The sequence below is a fragment of the Dendrobates tinctorius genome, unplaced genomic scaffold, assembly GCF_039654945.1.
Source record: "Dendrobates tinctorius isolate UK_male_01 unplaced genomic scaffold, ASM3965494v1 ptg000069l, whole genome shotgun sequence".
Classification (NCBI taxonomy): domain Eukaryota; kingdom Metazoa; phylum Chordata; class Amphibia; order Anura; family Dendrobatidae; genus Dendrobates; species Dendrobates tinctorius.
The window spans coordinates 33,618,538-33,636,340 of NW_027361737.1; the positions used below are offsets into that span (position 1 = coordinate 33,618,538).

General features: G+C 44.4%; 1 protein-coding gene across 1 annotated transcript; it reads right to left on the reverse strand.

Annotated features, from left to right (window-relative positions):
* Positions 1-674: 674 nt before the first annotated feature.
* Positions 675-14,805, reverse strand: RBP2 (retinol binding protein 2). The gene is made up of 4 exons (XM_073581314.1): positions 14,649-14,805; positions 3,900-4,078; positions 3,702-3,803; positions 675-848 (listed from the first exon to the last, which is right to left on the reverse strand). Exons 1-4 carry the CDS (start codon positions 14,719-14,721, stop codon positions 795-797), a joined length of 408 nt encoding a protein of 135 aa, XP_073437415.1. The 5' UTR covers positions 14,722-14,805; the 3' UTR covers positions 675-794.
* Positions 14,806-17,803: the final 2,998 nt, after the last annotated feature.

Consider the following 17,803-nt stretch of genomic DNA (forward strand, 5'->3'; position numbering starts at 1 on the left):
GAGTATGGGATCTCACTTTATACATATCAAACATATTATACACAGTTATCGATGAACCACCTGACATCTCTCTCCACGGGCTTTTTCTGTTACTGTGGTGATATATAACCATCTTCTGCAGACATATATGGGGTTATAGGTGCCCACCTAAGGGCTCATACAGACATCCGTGGATTTCAGTCCAATCACGGGCAGCAATGTACAGACTGACAGTAGGTCTCCTGACCTGAGCGTGACAGCCTCATAGAAATATATGAAGCGGTGATCAGGAGACCCACAGCCAGGCCATGCATGGTGGTCTATGATCAGATCGAAATCCACGGACGTCTGCATGAGCCCCTAGGAGAGTATCTCCCCATATTGGAGCCATCTCTCCCAGTACTTTCACCATGGAATTGCTCATCCTCGGGTAGATCCAGGGGAGAAGCACATTGAACACACCATAGGGTGGCCGGTAGCCAAGGCAATGAGCAGAACGCAATTGTATTAAAAATTGTCATTATCAGCTCTTTGCCATTTTAACCATTTAAGAACTTATGATGTCTCTAAGGAATACTGGGAGATCTGAAGCCAGCAGAATTGTAAATGCTGCTCTGGAGTATAATACTGGCTGTTCTGTGGTGAGGATGCACTTTTATGTCTAGGAATGATTGATTGCGCTCATGCAATAAATGTTAGACTTTCTTACAAATGCCTTTATTTTTTATTATTAAAATGCACATGATATTTATCACAGATATAATCTACACTACAAAGAAATATAATGGCAATATGCAGTCAATCCGGAGCGCTGCTTAGTTCTTCTTTTTGAAAACTTGATGGCAAACTTGATCCTCACAAAACAGGTCCTGAAATATAAAGGTACAGTGCAGTGAGTAACTCTAGGGTTCACACAGATCTTCAGCACATGCTGGCGCTGATCAAGTGGATTTTGCAGTATTATCCACCCTCTCTCTCCACACTCCGGCTCACCAGAGCAGGTTTGAACTGGCCCACAGTAGAGCAGGAGAATCCTCTGGTGGGCCCCCGTGCTAAAGTGTGGGGAGAATGTTGTGCCCACAATGAGGCCGATTCATCAAGACGGGAGTAGCGCACCATTTAATGAATATGGAACTCCTGAGTGGCGTGTGCCTCTATGTGCCGTGCCAGAAATGCTACTCCAGTCATTGACACACAGCAGTTCTGCCGTACAAAATGCTGACAAAGGTGATTGGGAGCGTGTGGTTACACCTCATCCTGCCCAGGCGCCTACCCTGCTCCGCCAATTTTGGCAAAGCTGATTACAACTTGTTCGAAAACACCAAAAGTTGCCAGTTTCCTGTACAACTCCCCGTTGTATAAAAAAATGTGCTACTTTTCAGAGCTTGTAAGCAAATTTTCTGGCGTAAAAGCTTTGATGTATCAGCTTCAATTTATATAGATCACAAATGATTGCCTATACTGGATGCAACTGTAGCAAAATATTAGGTCTCGTTCACTCACGGACAGCAGAGATCCTGAAAATGAGTTTGCTTCTAAGCGCCACTAGACTACAGTTATCTAATATATAAAGCTCAAGTGTATGTATGTATGTATGTGTATGTCTGGGATTGGCATCCACACCGTCGCAGCTACAGCCACAAAATTTGGCACAGTCACACGCCTGGACCCCGAGAGCATCCTAAGCTATGTTGTGAGGCGAAATTTTAACCCCACGCGTTCCAATTCACCAAACAATTTTGCCCCTATCTACATAATGGGGAAAAAGTGTGTGTATCAAGCCCCGCCCCTCGTTATGATGTCATAATGGTTGCCATGGCGACTCTGATGTCATCATAGGTCGCAAGCCCCGCCGCTCATTATGATGTCATAATGGTTGACTATGGGATGGAGGATGTGTGATGGGTATATGGGCACTGGACTATGGGATGGCGGATATGTATGATGGGTATATGGGCATGGGACTATGGGATGGAGGATATGTATGACGGGTATATGGGCACGGGACTATGGGATGGAGGATATGTATGACGGGTATATGGGCACGGAACTATGGGATGGAGGATATGTATGATGGGTATATGGGCACTCGACTATGGGATGGCGAATATGTATGATGGGTATATGGGCATGGGGCTATGGGATGGAGGATATGTATGATGGGTATATGGGCACGGGACTATGGGATGGAGGATGTGTGATGGGTATATGGGCACTCGACTATGGGATGGAGGATATGTATGATGGGTATATGGGCACGGGACTATGGGATGGAGGATATGTATGATGGGTATATGGGCACGGGACTATGGGATGGAGGATATGTATGATGGGTATATGGGCATGGGGCTATGGGATGGCGGATATGTATGATGGGTATATGGACACTCGACTATGGGATGGCGAATATGTATGATGGGTATATGGGCATGGGGCTATGGGATGGAGGATATGTATGATGGGTATATGGGCACGGGACTATGGGATGGAGGATGTGTGATGGGTATATGGGCACTCGACTATGGGATGGAGGATATGTATGATGGGTATATGGGCACGGGCCTATGGGATGGTGGATATGTATGATGAGTATATGGGCACGGGACTATGGGATGGAGGATAAGTATGATGGGTATATGGGCACGGGACTATGGGATGGAGGATATGGATGATGGGTATATAGGCACGAGCCTATGGGATGGTAGATATGTATGATGGGTATATGGGCACGGGACTATGGGATGGTGGATATGTATGATGGGTATATGGGCATGGGACTATGGGATGGAGGATAATTATAATTTGCTATAACTAACCACAGTTAGTTACTATGCCCAGGCAGTGCCGGGCTCTTCAGCTAGTCTATTATATAATGGTTTGCATAGTAGTGACACTAAAACCTTAAAGCCGACGGACTCCTTCACGGACAGTTTTTTCTTTCAGTGCAATTATTTTGGGTCAAACCAATTTTTTGCGCTTGGATTTTTTAAAATAATTTCGCTCATTTGCACTTTCCGGGTCTTTGGTTTCTCTGCACATTGCTGTCTGTAGAATGAGTTAACTGAGAATCTATCTCTGCTCGTTTGGAGCGGAGGTTTTAGTTGCGACCAGTTTTAATCTGGAGCTCTTCATAGATGGTTTATGACCACATCAAAGTTCAGCTCAAAGTCCTTGTGTTTTGTAGTCATAGATCAGCTGAGAGGAGCTCAGAAAAAGATACATAAGGCGGTGTGCACACGTTGTAGATTTGGCACAGTTTTTTTTTCTGTGCAGATTTGTCACAAAACCTGAAGGGATTCCTGATGGAAACAAAGTGAATGTCTTTTGCACACATAGCTTATTTGTGACTTGCAGATATAAATCTGCAGCGTGTCACTTCTTTCAGCGTTTTTACTGCAGATTTTAACCATTCTTTTTAATGGGGGGGGGGGATCTGCACCAAAACCGCTCATATTTGAAGCTGCGATTTTCCTGCCAAGAGACGCAGAAATTGTGCAGAAATTTCTGCACCAAATACTTAAGATAAGAATTATAAACACCCTGTCAGAGCAAGTTTCACTGCCAGATTCTCAGTTAACTCATTCTGCAGCTAGTAATGTCCCGGGAAACAAGCAGCCTGGTGAAAAAGGTTTCATATAATCTAAATAATTTTGTTCCAAAATGCATACATTTAAATAAAAAACAATGTCCCTGAAGATGTGCTTTAATTCATGAATCCTTACCAAGAAAATTTTGCCTCCCTCGATCCATTGCTTCCAGCCGCGGTTATTCTTCTCTCCCTTCTGGACACAGACAAGTTTGTCCCCTTCCCAAGACACCAAGGTCTGAAAAAAGAATATAACATATAACAATCATCAGTTTCACAAATGTGAACAGCGAAAAATAGAATTTCTGTCCATAGACGGTCGGCACGAGCAGACCTTCACCACGCGATCGTCCAGAGTTTTAGTCCTCTCCTCAAATTCTTCCCCGACTGTGAAGTCGACCTCGTAATTCCTGAATGTGCTGAGGGTCTTTGTCTGAAACTTATCTCCATTTTGAACTATTTCTTTAGTCTGGGTCAAATGAGCAGCAATCTTCCGGGTGGCAAAGTCAATATCTGCAGAATGAAGGGAACATTCAATCAATCGCCATAGTGCTGCCATCCAAGATCAGGATGACATGAGCAATAGTCTGATCCGTGTATTTACATGCACAGATCTTTGTTCTATCACCAGAATAATATTATTATTGCAAAGTAATGCAGTTTCCATTATGATCACAATTATTCAATACCAGTGTTTGGACTGATCAGATGATGGTCAGATGTAATCCTAGCCTGTTTTCACCACTTTAAAATAAGTATGCATTTTACGAAAATACCAGCAGAGGGCGTCACAGAATGATGTTTGGTAGCCAAAAGTAATTTATCAGTCCCAAGTACTACAAGCGACTGACTCTCTTAGGCCTGTTTCACACTTCAGTTTTTTGACGTCAGTCAAATCCGTCGTTTTGCCAAAAAAACGGATCCGCCATTTTTTTGATGGATCTGTTTTTTTCCCCATTGACTTGCATTAGCAGCGGATTTTGACGGATGGTCATCTGTTGGATCCGTTTTTTGACGGATCCGCCATAATTTTGGCGTCCGCTGTCTTGAGTTGACGGACAATGAAACGTTTTTTGTCTGCATCAAAACAGCGGATAGCAACGGATCCGCCGCTATCCGCCATTCGTTATCATGGTTGCCTATGGGCGGCGGATCCGTTGCCAACTGTTATTTGACGGAATCCGGCAACGGATCCACTTTTTTACACTGAGCATGCCCGGAAGGATTTCCTTGCCCGAAATTTAACCCCGAATGCTGTTCTGGCGGCGGAAATTTCTCTCTCTCTCTAAAAACGAACCCGGTGGCATCCATTTGTGTCACAATGGTAACAGATCCGTTTTTTCACAACCTGGTGGATTTTGACTGACGTCAAATAACTGAAATGTGAAACAGGCCTTACCTAAATGTGCCTTAAAAGAGAACCTGTCATCAGTCATCATAAATAGAGATGAGGGAATTTGTTGGGAAATGATTGCCGAATCTGAATTTGCCATATTTGTGCCGTATTGGTACCCTATTCGTGCCGAATTTATGTTTGAAGATCGGGTCCGAACATATTCGGTCATTTCTACTCCCATTGACTCCAATGACGTTCAGCTGTGTTCTGCGAATATTGCAAATTCAATAATTGCTGCCGATCGTAATCTGAACCGAATTTTCAAAAATTTGCTTAACTCTAATCATAAACTGCTGAAATCCACAGCCTGGTCATTCTTTAATCACCATTACTCTGATTACTCTGGTGTAAGTATCTTCACACTGTTTAAAATTCTGCACCTGCTCTGTGCTAGCCGCGGGCAGCACTTGCGCAGAGCGATTTGATTGCAGGCTCCAGCAAAATGACGCCGGTGCGATTTGGATACATGAGATCACGTGCCAACTAGACATGAGCGGTAGGGTCGGTCTGGCCTGGCGCCGTACCAGGGATTCCCCCGGTGAGCCCTTGGCTGTGGGAAGAACGTCAGTGTCATGCGATGGGCGCACACATTCACCAGCCTCTGCTATGTTGGCGGCCATTTTAGTATGAGCGCACCGACCTGCAGAGGATGAGGAGGAGGACGCCGCCGGGAGCGCAGGCAGGTAAGAGCAATGTTTGTTTTTCATATCTCTCTCTCTCATAGGGGGAGGGGGTTAAGAGGCCAGGATGGATATATATATATATATATATATACAGGGGAAGGGCCCAGGATGTATATATATGGGGGAAGGAGGCCTGGATGGATATGTATACAGGGGGAAGGGGCCCAAGATGGATATTTATAGGGGGGGAAGGGCCCAGGATGTATATATATATATATTTAATATATATATATTTATATATACAGGGGAAGGGGCCCAGGATTGATACATATATATGGGGGAAGGGGGCCAGGATGGATATATATATACGGGGGAATGGGGCCAGGATGGATATATACAGGGAAAGGGCCAGAATGGATATACATACAGGGGGAAGGGGCCAAGGATGGATCTATATATATGGGGAAGGGGGCCAGGATGGATCTACAAACAGGGGGAAGGGGCCAAGGATGGATATATATGGTGAAAGGGGCCAGGATGGATTTATATACGGGGGAAGGGGTCCGGCCCAGGATGGATATATATACGGGTATATATATATGGAAGAAGGTGGCCAGGATGGATACACATAGGGTCAGGGGCAGGACAAGGGGCTAGGATAGATACACATACGGGGGGGCCAGGATGGATTTATGGCGGGCAGGACAAGGGACCAGGATGCATTTATATGGGGGCCAGGATGGATATATGGGGGGTAGGATGGATATATGGAGGGGGGCAGGATGGAGATATATGAGGGGGCCAGAATGTATATATGGGGGGCCAGGATGGATATATGGTGGAGGAGCAGAACAAGGGACCAGGATGAATATATGGGGAGCCAGGATGCATATACTGTATATGGGGGGTAAGATGGATTTATGGGGCAGGGGGGCAAGACAAGGGAAAAGGATGGATGTATGGGGAACCAGGATGCATATATATACATAGTACAACCAGGATGCATATATATGGGGGGCCAAGATGGATTTATGGGGGGCGGGGGCAGGACAAGGGACCAGGATGCATATATATGGGGGGCAGGATGGATATATATGGGGGGGACAGGTTGCATATATGTGGGGCCAGGATGGTTATCTGGGGGGGCAGTACAAGAGACCAGGAAGCATATATATGGGGGGGAGGATGGATATATGAGGAGAGGCCAGGATGGATATATACGTGGTGCCAGGATGGATATATTGTGGGGCAGTACAAGAGACCAGGAAGCATATATATGGGGGAGCAGGATGCATATATATGGGGGGGCAGGACAAGGGACCAGATGATATATGAGGGTCCAGGAGAGATATATGGTGGGACAGGACAAGGGACATATGTGGGCCAGTATGTTTAGTTGGGGAAGCAGGATGGATATCTGGGGGCCAGGCAGGACAAGGGACATAGGGGGCCAAGCTGGGGCATATTATAAAATAAAGGAGGCCAGGCTGGGGCATATTATAAAATATAGCGGGCCAGGCTGGGTGAGATGATTAAATAAAGGGGGCCAGGATGAGGGACTTAATTACTGTTTGAGAGCCAGAATGAGGAACATGCTATATTAGTTTATGGTGACAATTGGGGAACATAATTTCTTTAGGGTCCAATTAGGGACAATATTACTACTGTAATATAATTTACTTTTTAGGAAATGGTTTTCCATGGAGGGAACAAAAGGGAGGTCCTGTTACTGTGCAGGGCGGTACTATGTCGCTTTTCTTCTTCATCTGACGTAGAGTAAAAGTCAGGGAAAAAGTGGGGAACGTGCTCTGGAAGTGATCAGCTATTGATGATCGTGTTATTTTTTCAGAGACGGGTCCTGGCTGGAAGAAGTGATGGCGGTCTGTGCTGGTTGAAGAAGAAAAGCGAAGATGAAGGACTTCAACTACAGACGTCACTGGTGAGTCAGTGTATTACATGTACATACACAATATATACTGTGTACAGAGCTCCTGGGTATAATGTCACTGGTAATCACTGTATTACCTGTACACTGACGCTATATACAGAGGTCCTGTGTATGTCGTCACTGGTGATCACTGTATTACCTGTACACTGACACTATATAAAGAGCTCCTGTGTATATCACTGGTGATCTCTGTATTACCTGTACACTGACACTATATAGAGAGCTCCTGTGTATAATGTCACTAGTGATCACTGTATTATCTGTACACTGATACTATATACAGAGCTCTTGTGTATAAAGTCACCTGTGATCACTGTATTACCTGTACACTGACATTATATACAGAGCTCCTGTGCATAATGTCACTGGTGATCACTGTATTACCTGTACATTTACACTATATACAGAGCTCCTGTGTATAATGTCACTGGTGGTAATAACAGTGTTGTTAGTATTGTGGTTTGTATTCATAATCAGTATTGTAGTATTCGGTCACTATGTGGTGGCAATTTGTGGTCTGGTCACGGTGTGGCAGTATTTATCTTTGTATGTGGTATTATTTGGTCCCTATATGCTGGTAATATGTCATACTATTCGGTCACTATGTGGTGGTAATATGTGGTCTGGTGATGTGTGGCAGTAATAATCTCTCCACAGGATAAGTGATAACGTATTGATTGGTGGGGGTCTAACTACTTGGACCCATTCAGCAAAATGTGGAACTTTTTATCCACATTAGACTGGAGTGGCATGTCTGACTTGACCACTGATCCAATCATTCCATCCGTAGCCGCACTTGGTTTTTCTAGAAGCCCCAAAGAGAATGAATGGAGCAGCGGTCAGACATCCCACCTGCTGCTCCATTTTAAAATGGGGATAAGTGTCCTATCAACGATAAAACTTCCCCATTCTTCCAATGTGTGCAGTTCCTAATGGTCGGACCTAAGCAATCACCTATCCTGTGGAGCCCATGGATTGCTGATAAGTAGAGTTGAGCAATACCGTCCGATACTTCAAAGTATCGGATCGGAATGGATCGGCCGATCTTAAAAAAAAGTATCGGTATCGCCGATTCCGATACCGGAAGTCCCATTCAAGTCTATGGGACTTCCGGTATCGGAATAAGAAAAACCCTGTTTTTGCCTTGTACAGCCTCTCTGGGGTCTGTACGGGCCTTTCGGGGGGCTGTGCCGGCCTGCCAGGGGGTCTGTGCAGGCTCCGGTGGTCTGTGCCGGCCTGCCGGGGGGCTGTGCCGGCCTGCCGGTGGTCTGTGCAGGCTCCGGTGGTCTGTACCAGCCTGCCGGGGGGCTGTGCCGGCCTGCCGGTGGTCTGTGCAGGCTCCGGTGGGCTGTGCCGGCCTGCCGGGGGGCTGTGCCGGCCTGCCGGTGGTCTGTGCAGGCTTCGGGGGTCTGTGCAGGCATCGTCCGCTGGGACTACAAGTCCCATCGGGCGATGCCTGCTACCATGACAGTGATTGACACATTAGCCAATGATGGGACAGTAGTAGTCCCATCATCCGGCTAATGTGTTGAATGTAAAAAAAAAAAAAAAAAAAAAAAAAAAATTACATGCTACATACATGCTACATACATACAACATGCATACTACATACATGCTACATTCATACTACATACTACATACATGCTACATTCATACTACATATATACTACATGCAACATACATACTACATATACTGTATACTACATGCATGCAACATGCATACTACATATATACTACATGCTACATACATACTACATATATGCTACATACATACTACATATATACTACATGCATGCTACATACATACTGCATGCTACATACATACTACATACATACTACATACATACTACATATATACTACATGCATGCTACATACATACTGCATGCTACATACATACCACATATATACTACATACATACTACATGCATGCTACATGCTACATACATACCACATACATACTACATGCATGCTACATACATACTACATATATACTACATGCATGCTACATACATACTACATGCTACATACATACCACATACATACTACATGCATGCTACATACATACTACATACATACCACATACATACTACATATACACTCACTGGCCACTTTATTAGGTACACCATGCTAGTAACGGGTTGGACCCCCTTTTGCCTTCAGAACTGCCTCAATTCTTCGTGGCAGAGATTCAACAAGGTGCTGGAAGCATTCCTCAGAGATTTTGGACCATATTGACATGATGGCATCACACAGTTGGCGCAGATTTGTCGGCTGCACATCCCTGATGCGAATCTCCCGTTCCACCACATCCCAAAGATGCTCTATTGGATTGAGATCTGGTGACTGAGGAGGCCATTTGAGTACAGTGAACTCATTGTCATGTTCAAGAAACCAATCTGAGATGATTCGAGCTTTATGACATGGCGCATTATCCTGCTGAAAGTAGCCATCAGATGTTGGGTACATTGTGGTCATAAAGGGATGGACATGGTCAGCAACAATACTCAGGTAGGCTGTGGCGTTGCAACGATGCTCAATTGGTACCAAGGGGCCCAAAGAGTGCCAAGAAAAAATTCCCCACACCATGACACCACCACCACCAGCCTGAACCGTTGATACAAGGCAGGATGGATCCATGCTTTCATGTTGTTTACGCCAAATTCTGACCCTACCATCCGAATGTCGCAGCAGAAATCGAGACTCATCAGACCAGGCAACGTTTTTCCAATCTTCTACTGTCCAATTTCGATGAGCTTGTGCAAATTGTAGCCTCAGTTTCCTGTTCTTAGCTGAGAGGAGTGGTACCCAGTGTGGTCTTCTGCTGCTGTAGCCCATCTGCCTCAAAGTTCGACGCACTGTGCGTTCAGAGATGCTCTTCTGCCTACCTTGGTTGTAACGGGTTTCAATTTGAGTCACTGTTGCCTTTCTATCAGCTCGAACCAGTCTGCCCATTCTCCTCTGACCTCTGGCATCAACAAGGCATTTCCGGCCACAGAACTGCCGCTCACTGGATTTTTTTTATTTTTCGGACCATTCTCTGTAAACCCTAGAGATGGTTGTGCGTGAAAATCCCAGTAGATCAGCAGTTTCTGAAATACTCAGACCAGCCCTTCTGGCACCAACAATCATGCCACGTTCAAAGGCACTCAAATCACCTTTCTTCCCCATACTGATGCTCGGTTTGAACTGCAGGAGATTGTCTTGACCATGTCTACATGCCTAAATGCACTGAGTTGCCGCCATGTGATTGGCTGATTAGAAATTAAGTCTTAACACACAGTTGGACAGGTGTACCTAATAAAGTGGCCAGTGAGTGTATACTACATGCATGCTACATACATACTGCATGCTACATGCATGCTACATACATACTACATACATACTACATGCTACATATATACTACATACATACTACATACAATACATTCATACAATACATACATAGACATACAGTACATATAACATAGAGTAACATACTTACCAATACTTGCCACATTGTTCCCCGAAGCCATTGTCTTTTACGGAATAAATATTAACATAACAAACCACAAAAATACTCACCCACGATCCGAAGCAGTCCACGAGTGTGTCCCACGACGATCTTGGGTAGAGAACTGCAGCATCAGCTGATGCTGCCGTTCTCTACGGGCTGCAGGAATCCAATGACGGAAGGTAGGTATCCTTCCGCACTGTATTCCTCCGCCACTTAAAAAAAAAAAAGTCCCTAGTCTCACTTTATGCCATTGCTGTGTGGGAATTTCCCACGCAACAATGGCATAAAGTGAGACTAGGGACTTTTTTTTTTTTAAGTGGCGGAGGAATACAGTGCAGAAGGATACCTACCTTCCATCATTGGATTCCTGCAGCCCGTAGAGAACGGCAGCATCAGCTGATGCTGCAGTTCTCTACCCAAGATCATCGTGGGACACACTCGTGGACTGCTTCGGATCGTGGGTGAGTATTTTTGTGGTTTGTTATGTTAATATTTATTCCGTAAAAGACAATGGCTTCGGGGAACAATGTGACAAGTATTGGTAAGTATGTTACTCTATGTTATATGTACTGTATGTCTATGTATGTATTGTATGAATGTATTGTATGTAGTATGTATGTAGTATATATGTGGTATGTATGTAGCATGTAGTATGTATGTAGTATGTATGTAGCATGCATGTAGCATGCAGTATGTATGTAGCATGCATGTAGTATATATGTAGTATGTATGTAGCATGTAGTATGTATGTAGTATGTATGTAGCATGTAGTATGTATGTAGCATGCATGTAGTATGTATGTAGTATATATGTAGTATGTATGTAGCATGTAGTATGTATGTAGCATGCATGTAGTATATATGTAATATGTATGTAGCGTGTAGTATGTATGTAGCATGCATGTAGTATGTATGTGGTATGTATGTAGCATGTAGTATGTATGTAGCATGCATGTAGTATATATGTAGTATGTATGTAGCATGTAGTATGTATGTAGCATGCATGTAGTATGTATGTAGTATCTATGTAGCATGTAGTATGTATGTAGCATGCATGTAGTATATATGTAGTATGTATGTAGCATGCATGTAGTATGTATGTAGTATGTATGTAGTATATATGTAGTATGTATGTAGCATGTAGTATGTATGTAGCATGCATGTAGTATATATGTGTTATGTATGTAGCATGCATGTAGTATGTATGTAGTATATATGTGGTATGTATGTAGTATGTATGTAGTATGTATGTAGTATGTATGTAGTATGCATGTAGTATGTCTGTAGTATGTATGTGGTATGTATGTAGTATGTATGTAGTATGTATGTAGCATGCAGTATGTATGTAGCATGCATGTAGTATATATGTAGTATGTATGTAGCATGTAGTATGTATGTAGCATATATGTAGTATGTATGTAGCATGTAGTATGTATGTAGCATGCATGTAGTATTTTTTTTTTTTTTTTTTTTAACATTTAACACATTAGCCGGATGATGGGACTACTACTGTCCCATCATTGGCTAATGTGTCAATCACTGTCATGGTAGCAGGCATCGCCAGATGGGACTTATAGTCCCATCGGACGATGCTTGCACAGACCCCCGGATCAGCACAGCCCCCCGGCAGGCCGGCACAGCCCTCCGGCAGGCCGGTACAGACCCCCACAGGGTGCACAGACCACCGGCAGGCCGGCACAGCCCCCCGGCAGGCCGGTACAGACCCCCACAGGGTGCACAGACCACCGGCAGGCCGGCACAGCCCCCCGGCAGTCCACACAGCCCCCCGGCAGGCCGGCAGAGACCCCCGGAAGGCCCGAAATGACGGCGCATCATGATGCGCACACACCGCGCATCATGATGACGTCATTTCGGCTGTCAATCAACTTTGAACTTCCGATTCCGATGCCGACTTCCGATATTGAAAAAATATCGGAAGTCGGTATCGGAATTCCGATACAGCAAGTATCGGCTGATACCCGATACTTGCGGTATCGGAATGCTCAACACTACTGATAAGTTGTTTCAACCAAAGAACCCCATTAATGTAAAGTGCCATAATCATACATCCCAGTTATGGGGGCGCACAGTAGATGTGCAGGAGCCACCTGTGTTTTACAGCCAATGCTTCTCTATAATGGGGATAACTAACGACTGACAGATATTTGCATATAGGTGTAGGGTGGGCCCCTAGAGTCCATTCCCCTGGTGGACCCCGGACATCCCAGTCTGACCCTGATGGGCAGCCTCGCTCAATACAAGTGAACTGAGCGAGGCCCGACACGTCTAGTTGGAATGTGGCCGAAGTATACAAATCACATACTTGTGATCACATTACTGGTGAATTCTGACAGCGCTTACTGTGGACTGAGAGGATTCACAAGTCTGCAGTTACATACAGTGACTGCAGACTTGTGCCCCAAGCCTGGACAAACACTTTAAGTCCCAGTAGAGATAATTTAAATAGTGTGATGATGGGGCTCAGCCTGGATATAAAATATCACTATATCTAGGAGGTAGCAATGCTGTCCACCAGGTTCATCATACCTGGTGGATATGGCAGACTTTTGGAAATTTGTGCAACTGGAAATAAGTTCACACGTCTGAATGACATTTCTGCAGTAAGTGCATAGAATCTTACAACGCTTACTTAGATGCAATTAATTTTACACATGAAAGCATATACAGTATATATTAAAGGGATAGTCAAGCCTTGGGATAAAAATCTGCAGTTACTCAATGTGTCCTTAGACTGCTGGCATTGCCGGTTTGAGTGGGTGATCACGTGAGTGCATGTATGCAATTTGCTTACTTATGGTCACGTGCTTTTTTCCATAGAAGTGAATTGAGAGAATTCGGACACATCTAGTGGGCATGTGACCCGCTCACACGGGCAGTACTGGGGAATCATGACAATGTGCACATTCCCTATCATTACGTGAAGGGGTTGTGGCATCATCTAACTTCAGGAGCACAATGCTCCCCCCGGCCTCCCACCTTGCTGCTTGCTCAGGGGCAATGTGTTCCTGAAGTGTGAGAGACTTGATCAGAAGCATTGACACACATCTGGCCAGAACTGTGAATCCTCCAATGTGACAAGCAGAGGCGGAATCAGGAGACATTAGGGACTTTGAAGCTGACTGTATCTAGCACTCTACCCAGCAGCACTTGTTGGCTCTGAAAGCATGGAAGCGCACACTCCTTGCCTAAGTCACCAAGTGATAGACGATGCAGCGGTGGCAGGTGAACTCTAAAATTAGCCAACACCTAACAAATAGATCTGATTCACGTTACGCCCTGGGAGCAGTAGTGTATGAAATGGGTGAGAACTGTAGACACGTGAGCGCATGCCACAAATGCAAGTTAGCATGATTTATTGTAATTTCGATCAAGTGCAGGTATAGCACACGTGTATTATACATTGCCACAGATCCACTGTACTTCATGGTAACATATGATCTTCAGCCAAATCCTGTACCTTTACCTATACTGCTGCATAAAATATCTCAGTGAACCCTCGGCTATATGATACAATTCACACGTAAGCCCAAACCTTATTCTTAAGAAACCTCAATTACCCCCAAGTACCATCAAATTGTTAAAACTGACGAAATTTGGAATACCTAGTGCCTTCATGTATCCATCAAAGTTGTCGTTGGTCTCCATGATCCAGGTGCCATTGTAGTCTGCAGGCATGATGATGTTACAGAGAGGAGGTGCTGCACAGACAGTGAGGATGGGTGGACTACAAGGAAGCCTTTCTCACAGTTGCTTTTATACTGTGGAGCGAAGGCTTCCTGGGATCCTGATAAACGAGTTTCAAAGTCACAGATTAGTTGACAAGAGACTTTACCTCTAGTAGTAAGTCCATAGGGCAAGTCTGGAATATTATCAGTTTGATTTCATATTTTATTGCGGGGGTGGACAGAACCGGTGAGACATTAGTCATCGTAACTGTTGACAATATTTTTAATGGCAAATTTGCACTTTTCTATAGATAAGTAGATAAAGAATTTGCTATAGAAATTTGCACAGAATTTCAACTTCACACCATGCAATTTTTAAAAGCAATGCAAGGAGTGAATATAGAAATGATATAGGACTGAGATAAAGTAGAATAAATCAAGAACCTGGGAACAGAAGCCATGATAAGTTGGCTAGGTAACCTGGGGAATTCAGGAAATGAAAAAAGTGGCAGTAAGATACGTGCAGTGTTTGCACCTGCATTGTGGCATCAGTTTTTTTTGGTGATGTGTAAGGGGGTGACTGGAATACCTCGTGGCAATAAGAGGGTTATCTGCTAATGTTTGCTGGCTAGTTGTGTGTGATAAAGTCTTAGTTACATACCGGTAACAGGTTTTTCAGAACCCATGACAGTACCACGAGAGAGGGGGATCCGCCTTTCAAGGACAGAAAACCTACAGACATAAAGGGCGGCACCTCTCTCCCGCATCAGTTGGATTACAGAGCACGAGAGGACCTCCAAGGTTAGTTGCACATTATACATTATTCCAAACACCAAATAATTTCTCAAACTTGATTATGTACAAGTGAAAGAAGTGCTCACCCACACGTGAAGGGAGGGAATATAAGGGTGCTATCATGGGCTCTGAAAAGTCCCATTACCGGTAAGTTACTAAGAATTTATTTGGTCTCCCATGACAGCACCACGCGAGAATTACAGAGAGGTAAAAAATCAGGGAGGGACCACAGCCTGAAGCACCCTTCTCCCAAACTGGAGATCTGAGGAGGCACCCATATCAAGCCTATAATGCTTATAAAGCGTGGAAGGAGAAAACTATGTAGCCGTATTACATATCTGCTCAATCGACATCTCCGATTTCTCTGCCCAGGGAGCTGCCACGGCCTGTGTAGAGTGAACTTTCAGACCTACCAGAGCTGCCTTACCACTTGCTTTATAAGCTAATGAAATGGCTTCCTTGATCCTCCTAGTTAAAGTGCATTTTAAAACCTTAAGCCCCTTCCTAGCCCCCTGAAAGGACAAAAATAAAGAATTCTCTATTTTCCAAGGGTTAGTAACTGAAACATACCTGACTAGGCATCTTCTGACATCTAGTGAATGAAGCTCCTCTTCCTTCTGATTGCTAGGGTTGGCACAGAAGGAAGGAGGAACTATCTCCTGCAGTCTGTGAAATTTAGAGGCTTCAAGATAACCCTAACTTCCAGGAACTGGGTATACGGTGGAAGTCTGGAAAGGGCATGATTATCACTAACCCTTTATTAATGCAACAAGAAAGGCAGTCTTAAAGCAAAGAACTTTTATTGGGACTGAATTCATGGGCTCAAATGGAGATTCTGTCAATGCTGTTAAAACTAGGTTTAGATAACAAGGCACTATTCACTCTTTAAGGAAGGGCCTAGACGTAGCCGATGCCCTAATAAACCTAGCCACCTAATCATTCCCAGTCAGATCACAATTACACAGGTCCCCCAGAGCCGATACCTGGACTTTGAGGGTGCTAGTGTATAGTCCCATTTCCAGGCCTTTTTGAAGGAACTCCAGAACTCGCCCTATCGGGACCTCCCCCAATTTCTGCATTTGAGGTAGAGGCAGATAGAAATTTCTTCTTCCAGGTTCTGGCATATATCTTTGTGGTGGATACCTTCCTACTCTGAAACAAAGTGATGAGAAAAGATTGTGAGAAAAACTTTTCCCTATCAACAGTGCCCTCTCAAATTCCTCACCCTGACATGTAGGCTGGACACTCGTGGATGGAAGACTGGTCCCTGGGAGAGGAGACCTGGAAGTTCTGGATGAACCCATGGATTGCTGACAGACATCATCCTCAGGCAGGAAAACCATGGCCTTCTGGGCCAAAAGGGAGTGATTAACATAACTCGTGCCCTGTCCTCCAGAAACTTTCTTAAAGGGAATCTGCCACCCTATTTTTCGCCTATCAGCTGCTGCCACTGACATCAGTCGCTTATCTACAGCATTCTCTAATGCTGTAGATAAGCCCCAGATGTACCCTGAAAGAGAAGAAAAAGAGCCACGATGGTCAGGAATGAAGAGGTCGTCATCGCTGCAAGATGAGAGGCGCCAGACCGGACCGCGACTCCCTCCGGACCGCCCCTGGGTGAGTATAATCTAACTCCTTTTTCTTCTCTTTCAGGTTACATTGGGGGCTTATCTACAGCATTACAGAATGCTGAAGATAAGCCCCTGATGGTGGTGGCTGCAGCTGATAGGCGAAGAATAGGGTGACAGATTCCCTTTAACACCAACGGAATCAGGGCTATCAGAGGGAAGGCATACGCAAGACTGAAGTCCCATGGAATCAGCAGAGCATCTACTCCCTGTGGACCTTCTTTTGGGTTTAGAGAACAGAACCAATCCACCCTTCTGTTTCCTCTGGTGGTGAAGTCTATATCCGGACAACCCCACATCTGCAAAATCCGGTTGAAGATGGAACAATTTAATACCCATTAACCCTGCCTGAGTCGGTTGCGGCTTAGGAAGTCTGCCTTGATGTTCTTTTCTCTTTTTATGTGAAGAGCGGTTAATGACAGCAAATGAGTTTTGCCTATGTGGAATATACGATCCATCACCCCATTAACCCAATTTTTACAATTCTGACCACTGTCCCTTTATGAGGTAATAACTCTGGAACGCTTAGATGGATCCCAGTGATTCTGACATTGTTTTCTCGTGACGTATTGTACTTCATGTTAGTGGTAAAATTTCATTGATATAACTTGCGTTTATTTGTGAAAAAAATGGAAATTTGGCGAAAATTTCACAATTTTCCAACTTTGA

Bases quoted from the DNA above. Each gene is read 5' to 3' on its own strand.
- RBP2 (XM_073581314.1), bottom strand. From the start codon at position 14,721: ATGCCTGCAGACTACAATGGCACCTGGATCATGGAGACCAACGACAAC. The intron at 4,079-14,648 runs GTATTCCAAATT...TTCATTCTGCAG, and splicing joins TGGATACATGAAGGCACTAG to ATATTGACTTTGCCACCCGG. The intron at 3,804-3,899 runs GTCTGCTCGTGC...TTCTTTTTTCAG, and splicing joins TGGACGATCGCGTGGTGAAG to ACCTTGGTGTCTTGGGAAGG.